The sequence below is a fragment of the Xiphophorus maculatus genome, chromosome 18, assembly GCF_002775205.1.
Source record: "Xiphophorus maculatus strain JP 163 A chromosome 18, X_maculatus-5.0-male, whole genome shotgun sequence".
NCBI lineage: Eukaryota > Metazoa > Chordata > Actinopteri > Cyprinodontiformes > Poeciliidae > Xiphophorus > Xiphophorus maculatus.
The window spans coordinates 17,645,911-17,654,674 of NC_036460.1; the positions used below are offsets into that span (position 1 = coordinate 17,645,911).

The 8,764-nt window shown below is 39.5% G+C and overlaps 1 protein-coding gene across 1 annotated transcript; it reads left to right on the top strand.

Moving 5' to 3' along the window:
- Positions 1 to 1,981: 1,981 nt before the first annotated feature.
- Positions 1,982 to 8,515, top strand: fus (FUS RNA binding protein). The gene is made up of 16 exons (XM_005803370.2): positions 1,982 to 2,137; positions 2,786 to 2,810; positions 3,025 to 3,058; positions 3,147 to 3,237; positions 3,362 to 3,419; positions 3,506 to 3,777; positions 3,861 to 4,053; positions 5,868 to 5,902; positions 6,443 to 6,475; positions 6,579 to 6,688; positions 6,809 to 6,938; positions 7,011 to 7,103; positions 7,183 to 7,255; positions 7,329 to 7,417; positions 7,537 to 7,672; positions 8,154 to 8,515. The coding sequence occupies exons 1-16, from the start codon at positions 2,128 to 2,130 to the stop codon at positions 8,191 to 8,193; spliced, it is 1,422 nt and encodes a 473-aa protein (XP_005803427.1). The 5' UTR covers positions 1,982 to 2,127; the 3' UTR covers positions 8,194 to 8,515.
- Positions 8,516 to 8,764: the final 249 nt, after the last annotated feature.

Below are 8,764 nucleotides of genomic sequence, written 5' to 3' on the forward strand. Positions count from 1 at the left end.
TGTTTTTCTTGGAGGCAAATGGCTCTGTCAGCTGTGATAACTGGATATTGAACATGAAAAGCTCTGTTCATCTGCAAATCGGATCAAGATGTGAATCGATTAGTTTCAATTTCAGCCAAATTTATTTATGTAAAATACTGTAATGCACTTTTGAAAAGTAGGAATGTTTCCTAATCACTCTCTACTTCTGAAATTTTATATATCAAAATAATTTCTTATTTTGCTATCATGAAAGTCAAAAGGTTCCCCTGTATGTATATAAACACAATACAAAATGTACAATCTGTGCTTTAACTAGTCCGCTTGAGGATAATTGAGTCCAGATTTGATCAACTTTAATGCTACACAATGAGTAATAGAACTAATCTGATTTTGTCCAAACTGTTGTACTTACTAGCTCAGATGCTAATTTCACCACCATGCTATTTACTTGTGGAAAATACAGATACAACTTTGTAAATATGTCACGCTCAAATATCTGGAATGTTGTAAGTATTTTTATTTTGAGTCAAAAGTGTGGTATGTGGTGTAAAAGCACCAAATGATGATACATACATAATATGTATCAGACTCAGAGTGAGGAGTAGAGGTTGGTCTTTAATATCTTAATGCAGACTGAGCACCCCCTTTACTCCCATGTCCTTACATAAAATTCATTGCAAGCAATTGCCTTCACAGGTCACATACTTAATAAATGGAGTCCACATGTGTGTAATTTATTCTCAGCTTAGAATCAGCTGTTATTTGAAGGCCTTAGGTGTTTAACAGAACAAACAGCATCATGAGGAGAAAAAAGTCACCAGTGTTCAGATATAGAGTTGTGTATCAGTCTAAAGCAGAGCTAGGTAATAACTGATATCCCAAACTTTTAACATCTCGCAGAGTTCTGTTCAAACCATCACATGAATTGTATAACAGCAAACACACCAACACAAACCATCCATTTAAGCTGACAATCCAGGCTAGGCAGCAATAATAGTGGCTGTGGGGGAGATGCAGAGAGCAACAGCTCAGAAAACAGTTTGCTGCAAGTCATTTGGGGACACAACAAAACCTGAAAAATGTAAAATGCTATAAAAGCTAAGACTTTTTAATCCCAAAACAGTTCCCATATAGAAGCATGGTGGTGGCTGAATTTCTCTAACGTGGATATAAAAGCTGGTTTGTTGGTGGGAAAGTGCTTGAGATGAACACTGGGAAAACCCTGAAGAAAACCTAACTCCCAGGCTTGAAAAACTTGACACTGGGGCCAAAGTTCGCCTTACAGCAGGAGAAGTACTCTTACACTCACAGTCAGCTCTACAATTGAATTGGTTAGTTCAGAACATATTTATGTATTAAAATGACCTAATGAAAGTCTATGCCTTGACTCAAATGGAAATATATAGTAAGAATATAATTTGATATTTGAGCTTGATCTAATTTGCAAAGAAGAGAGGGCAAAGATAATAAGTCTTTAGATGTGCAAAGCAAGTATAGTTAACTCAAAGTTGTCACTTAAATGAAAAAGTTACTTTACAGAGTTCACTGAATAGAATGAATACAAGTTTAGACTTGTATGTACACAACATTTCAACACTATCATTTTTTTCCTCCAGTTCTGCACTACTTGGTGTTGGTCTGTTGCATAAAAATCCCAATTCGCAATTGTGGTTGTAATAACATAACAAAATGTAAAAAAAAAAAAACTATTGCAAGTGTAGAGACACCTACTGCCTTCCGGGTGTTTGAACTGTTTGGGTGTGTTTCTTTATCAGTATTTTCATAATACTGATATCATTAGTATTCCACACGGTGTCTCAGACAGCATGTCAAAAATCAGATGTATGAGAACTTGCCTATGCTATACTGAGAATACATTAAGGATCTTTGTTTTCTCTTCCTTGTGATGTTGGGCTTGTCTTTAATGCTTTTAAACAGTAGGGGGCGATGTTGAGAGACATGTTTGAATGTGAGGTCTGTGGATTGGCCGCTGCCATAGAAGCAGACAGACAGAGCAGCTAAAGGGAAGTTCTGCAGCGTGTTCGGCTCAGTGGAGCTGTGTTGTGTCAGTTCCTGCTTTTAACGATCTGAAAACAGAGAACAGATCTGTCCTTTTTAAACTAGCTGCACACATATCGGCACACAATGGCCACTGGTAAGTGCAGATATATTTTTGGATGTCTTTTCCCCCTGTTTTTCTCTTAAAGTAGGTCAAATTGCAATGCGGCTTTTTGAGCCGCGAGGCCGTACAGCGGTGCCGTCTATTACATGGAAAATAACCGATGTTTAAAAAGCAAATTCAGCCTTCTGTGTAGCTTTGTCTTCCTTATATTGGAGATTTGGCTTAACCAAAGACAATTCATTTATCTTAGTGCCTTGGTGTTTGTTGAAATAGTATTAAATAGTACATGGCTCTATTGCGAGTATTCAACCTGCAACGAGTCGATTGTTGCTAACGAACTTGAATGCGTCATTGTTTATACCGAAACTGTTGTTTTTCCCATTTAAACAAGAAGCTGTTTTATTGTTATGTGGTTCTCTACCTTAATGTAGAGTGGACTTGTACGGATATACTATTTCACAAAGTCCACCAACTGTGTACGTTTTAAAAAGGATTCATTTTGTTTCCAGTAAGTAGTCTGAGCCGGGGCTTGATTAGGGCGCCATTTTCTTGCGTGCTTGCCTGGGCCCGGCCTACTTCATTGACCCATTTTAACTCTGCTCTCATTCTTGGTTAAATACGTGAAGATGCGCTATTAAACACTGTGGGTAAATTTAACAATGTTTTTTTTTTTACTTTCAGATTCAGGCTACGGTGGCGCACAGAGGTAATTATATACTCACTCAAAACATTGTTTCAGAGGAAGATGCACCAAATGTAAACAATTCAATTTTGTTTTTATAAATAATCATAATATTTCCTTTGGATTTTTGTAGCAAAAATCTTTTTCAGACTGTTGGCATGTTTCTTTTTCAGTAGTTGAAATATATTTGAAAATTTCTCATTTTTATGAGCTGAATTTGAATGTATTTTGTTGGCAGCTATGGGTCATATGGAGGTCAGCAGGGTGGACAGGTAAAATATTTTCCAAAGCAGACCATCAGTCCATTTTATATCAACTTTATTGGTTATATTTATTTAAACTCATGCCTCTTAATTACAGGGTTATGGACAAGGAAATGGTGGGGCCAGTGGTTCCTATGGAGGACAGAATTATGCAGGCTTTGGTCAACAAGGAGCGCCACAAGGTTCAGGTAATGTAGTTCATTGTTAAAGCTGTTGAGAGAATAGGAATCTCTTTGTATTTCTAACCCTTAATCTATGTTAAATACCTTAAGAATTAAATTGAAATGTGACTTATCCTATTTGTTTTGACAGAAGGTTATAGTCAATCTCAGCAACAAAGCTATGGTAGCTATGGTCAAGACTCATCTGGGTAAGTTGATTGGACTGACTCTATAGATGCAATATTAATTTAAGTCTTGGGTGCCTGTTTTACTATCCTCCTTTCTTTAAATAAAGGTATGGCGACAAGTCAGCTACTTACGGCCAGCCAGCAGCTGCGTCTTACGGTGGACAGACTCAGGGAAGTGGAGGCTATGGTCAGCAGAGCTCCTACGGCGGACAGAGTGGTGCTTATACCGGAGCACAGGCGCAAGGAGCTAGTAGTGGCGGTGCCAGCTATAGCCAGCAGAGCACCTATGGTGGACAGAGCACTGGTGGATATGATAGCAGCCAGGGCCAAGGAGGTGGAAGTGGAGGCAGTGGCAGTGGCTATGGAAGATGGAGTGAAGGTATGGACATATTTTAGCTGTAGTCAGAATTTTGTTTTATTAACATCCTTTGGTTACACTATGTCACACTTTTGTTCTGTCAGGTGAAAGTGGTGGTCAGGGCGGAAGGTTTGGCCGCGATAGTGGAGACCGCTCAGAAGGAGGTGGCGGCTTCAGGGGCAGAGGCCGCGGTGGCTTCGATCGTGGCGGTTACGACCGTAGTGGTGGCTATGACCGTGGGGGCTATGACCGTGGCGGTTACGATCGTGGTGGCAGAGGTGGACCTCCTGGTATGGGGTAAGTTGCACAGTGCCACTACCCCCCAGGTATCTCTATGTATTTGTAAATGAGTAACAAGTTGTTGTTTAACACATTACCTTTCAACTACAAAACAATCCATGTAGATGGATTTGAACTATCGCATCAGCTTTGTGCTCCAGACCCCCCATGTTCTGGTAATCTTTATTTAAATTTTCCATGAGTCCATTTATGATCCATTGAATTACCCATTTCTCAACGATCTGCTTTATGCTTCAGGTAATTCAGCAGAATGCTTGTGTTGAATCTATTCAGGTGAAATGATGGATGCCTGTTCATAGTGGCAACCAGAGCAGTGAAGGTCATATTTAATGAAAGAGTAGGTTCTGATATGAACCCAGACAGGAGCAAGAAGATGCTGCATTTTAAGTTACAGGAAGTTTTGACCAGTTCACAATACTGATATAAAGTATTGTAAAGGTTTTTTTCTTCTTTTTTTATGTTTTCTTTCTTTCGTAAGTATCAAAAGTTTATATTTTACGTGGCAAGTTGCAACATGTTATCTTAAGGGACTTAATGAGACAAATCAGTCTTATTCATGTCCATTTGTTTCTAATCCAAATCTAGATTGAAGTCAGTTTTGTAGCCTCATTCACCATCTGCCAGTTTGATCCTAATAGTATGTTTCCTGTCAGGCCATCATATGCTATGCTTTTTATTTTTATTTGGCGACAAGGGTGGTGAGCAGTACATTATGCAAAGGAACACTAATGGGGTTTTTTAGCCCACAAGCTGCAAGTTTTCTTCATACAGAACCTGGCAGTAATACTTCTGTCAAGCTTTTGTGAAAATGTCTTTCAGACCAAAAGGTCTGTCTTGTTTAAGCAGCACCATGCGTGATAAATATCATCTGAGACAACGATGACACGGTTTCTTTGACAAAACAAAAACAAGTCCAATGGAGAGTTGAGCTTCTATACTGAGAACTTCTTTCATATTTTTTTCATCATTTACTGAAATGTAAGTTTCACATCAAGATTTAGGAAATCTATTAGCTCAGATTACCTGATCACTGATTTTTTTATTTTATTTATTTATTTGTTGTGTTTTTTTTAGTGTAGCATGAAGCTACTTGATAGACAACAAACAGGGATGTAGCCAATAAGCAAATATTCTCTTGTACATGAATCTGATATTCTAAACATGTTAATACCTGATGATTTTACAAGATTACTTTGTTGTAATGCTGCCTTAAGGAGACCAGGTAAAAGCTTCTGGTAGAACAGTCGTATTCTTTACGTAGACCTGGAGATTCATCAGCTACTTCACATTCAGCCAGATTCATTAAAGTATTGTGTATTTGACAATGGTCAGCCTGTTTACTGTGTTAACATGGATCTACATTTTATACTACAGGTGTTGAGAGTGAATGAACTAAAACTGGGACCTCAGTTAAAGGATCTTTAAAAAAATGAAATCGTTTGAAGATTGCTCATTGGTTACTGCACTCCTTCTCTCTAATCTGGCTTTTCATTTGGAAACAAATTCAGCTGGTTCTCCAGCTTTTGGTATCCAATCTGGTTTTGTCAATCAAAAGGACCAAATTGTTTGTAAATGGCGACCCATTGACCTGTGATTGTCTACACTCGTCTGCCAGGATGTTCAGTCAGAACTTCCTGGTCATCTGTGTATTGATCTGTAATGCCAAAGACTAACTCATTCATCGTGTGAGACATTTCCACTGTAGTCGCACACCCTGGCAGGAGTGCAAACTGGTGTGGATGTAGGGGAGCTTTGAGCTCTCGGTTGGAACAAAGGAAAGGCCATCATATCTTCAATTTTTTCCTCTGCAGAGGTGGTGACCGTGGTGGCTACAAAAATTTCGGTGGTAAGTGACGAGCATCAGAACTGTGTCGGTGGGGGAGGAGAGAACTTGAGTTAGAAAAAAACAGAAAAGGGGGTTTAAGGAAAAAAAAATCTCAATGAATGCCACCATTCTCATGTCCAGATTCCCAAGGAACTCCACCAAATGCTATTTCTCATAAATGACTTCAGATATGGTAAAGAACTTGGTTAAAGAACTTGGAGTTGTAAAATAATGGTAATACTGCATGAAGACGGGGATGATTGTAAATGAAAAGGTGTTCCAAGGACCAAGAAGAGTAAACCTAAACAGGAGACATTTTTGGTGGTTTTCATTTCTGGTATAAGCTCAAAGAAAACGAGCAATTCTGTTCTTGTTGCAAGGTAATGGTATTGGTGATGCAACGGTACAAAAACTCGCATCAGTACAGCTGTAAACATGGATTTTTGTTAAAGTTATCACTAAACTTTGGTAGGGCTGATGTTTGTGTGAAACTCCACAGGTTGGGTTGAAGAACTTCTGTTCCTAAAGTGTTCTTCTTTTATCCGCTTCTCTGTTGCATAGGCTCTCGAGATTATGGCTCAAGGGATGAATCAGGTGGGTTTTTCTCCTTTAAATCTTGATTAATTTAATGAGTATTTGCCCAGTCTAGCTTCTCTCTGTGTTTGGGTATCCCTGACACTTTTCATTTTCTCCACAGGTGGGGAGCAGGATAACTCTGACAACAACACCATTTTCGTACAGGGACTTGGAGAAGAGGCAACTGTTCAAGAAGTTGGAGACTTCTTCAAGCAAATTGGCATCATCAAGGTACAGAGTTGGTGTAGCTGCCTCTTTTATGAAAATTATTTGAAAGATTCTAATTAAGCCAGTAACTGGAACTACATGACACAAAACACTGATTATGGCCATGCTTTTTATGTCTTTTAGGTAAATAAGAAGACCGGCCAGCCGATGATTAATATCTACTCTGACAAGGCCACTGGCCGACCCAAGGGAGAAGCTACTGTGTCCTTTGACGACCCTCCATCAGCTAAAGCTGCTATTGATTGGTTTGATGGTAAGGACACTCATTACTTTGGGCGTCATGGCTTGTTTAGCTTCTTCTTACATGTTGTGCTTGGACTTGTAGGAAAGGAATTCAATGGCAAACCCATCAAAGTCTCATTTGCCACTCGCAGAGCTGAGTTCACCCAAAGAGGAGGGTTCAGAGGTGGACGAGGAGGTGGGTGCTGTTCAGCTTGAGTAGCAATAGCATAGCATAGGTGGTTTAAGGTTGACCAGCAGAGTTTATGTCTGGTCAGGATTCAGAGGTCGTGGCGGTGGAGGAGGTCCCAACTTTGACATAAAGGGAGGCGACTGGCCGTGTCCTAACAGGTTAGTACTTTTATTACAGAAATAACAGGTGTGACTGGTGAATGTGATGATAAGTAACATTTTCTGCCAACAGCTCTTGTGGAAACATGAACTTTGCAAGGCGGCAGGAGTGTAACAAGTGTGGAGCACCCAAACCAGAAGATGCTGGATTCGGAGGAGGAGGTTTGTTTTTGTTTTTTTCTTTCTCAAAATATAGACATTTTAACTGTTTTACTTAACATACGTGACTACGTGTGCAAAATGTTTTACTTTCAAAACCATCCTTTATTTACCATGTGCAGATCGTGGCGGCAGAGGAGGATTTGGAGGTGACCGAGGTGGAGGCTTCAGGGGCCGCGGGGGTTTCCGTGGCGGAGACCGTGGGGGCTTCGGAGGCGGCGATAGAGGTTTCGGAGGTGGCTACAAAATGGGAGGAAGGTATGTTAAAGATTGATTGAGTTCAACTGAAGATATCATCTCTTGAAAACAGCCTTATTTCTGAATGTAGTTTTGTTGTGTGGCCACTAGATGGCATAGCCTGATTGAAGAATGGAGGCAAAAGACATTTAAAAGCCGTTGCTGAATTTGGGCATCCTTTTTAACCTGATATACATCAACTGAGGAAATGCATTCATAAAGTATTTTTTGTATAAACAATATACTGTGAATGGATTTCATGAAATTAACTTTCAATGTTTTTTTTACCCTCTATGACCTTGTTAAAGGACGCTCTAATTTATGTTTAGGAGAAGCAAAGTGATGTAAAACCGTCTGTGGAAGGACGTACAACATCCTTGAGATTCAGAATGCAAGCTTGACATCACGTCTCCCTTTATTTAATTGCTGCTTGTCCAGTGACACGAGTGAATGGCCTTTTAAGAATTCAGCTCATGGCACATCCTCTGTCCTTTTTCCTCAGGGGTGACCGACGAGACGACAGAAGAGACCGGCCATACTAGGAGTTGAAAGACACCATTCCAGCCCTCGTCTTTGCCATTGGAGGATGGGGAGGGGTTCTAGTGTAGAGAAACACTTGTGGGTGGGGTAATAAATCATCATTAGTCTTTTTAGCTTATTCATCCTAAGTATTACTGTTCATCTGTGATTGAGGGATGCATTGAGCTAATGTGAGGAGGTTTGGGGGCTGATTGGCACTGTTGGCATGTTGTCACATTTTGTTTTTTTATTTCTGTACATTTTTGTTCCCTTTGACTGTAGATGCAGATGGTTTGAGCTAGACTGTCTTTTTTTGTATGAATGGAATAAAATGTTTTACCTATGTTCTTTCTGACTTCCTTTAAAAAAATGTTATTAAATCTGGTTCTCAGTCTTCCCTTTTCAAGTGCATCTAAATGACTTAGAAACCAAAGTTAAGTGATTTAATTCAAACAGTGAAGGTAGTATAATGATGTTTGTTTTACACCAAATGAATGGAAGAAGCTGTTTAATGTTCACAAGCACATTCGTGGAAAACTGAAAGGCTTTAAAGCAAAGGCCATTTAAGAGATTTGAATGGTTTTAAGGTGTGGG

Bases quoted from the DNA above. Each gene is read 5' to 3' on its own strand.
- fus (XM_005803370.2), top strand. The intron at 2,811-3,024 runs GTAATTATATAC...TTTTGTTGGCAG, and splicing joins GGCTACGGTGGCGCACAGAG to CTATGGGTCATATGGAGGTC. The intron at 5,903-6,442 runs GTAAGTGACGAG...TCTGTTGCATAG, and splicing joins TGGCTACAAAAATTTCGGTG to GCTCTCGAGATTATGGCTCA.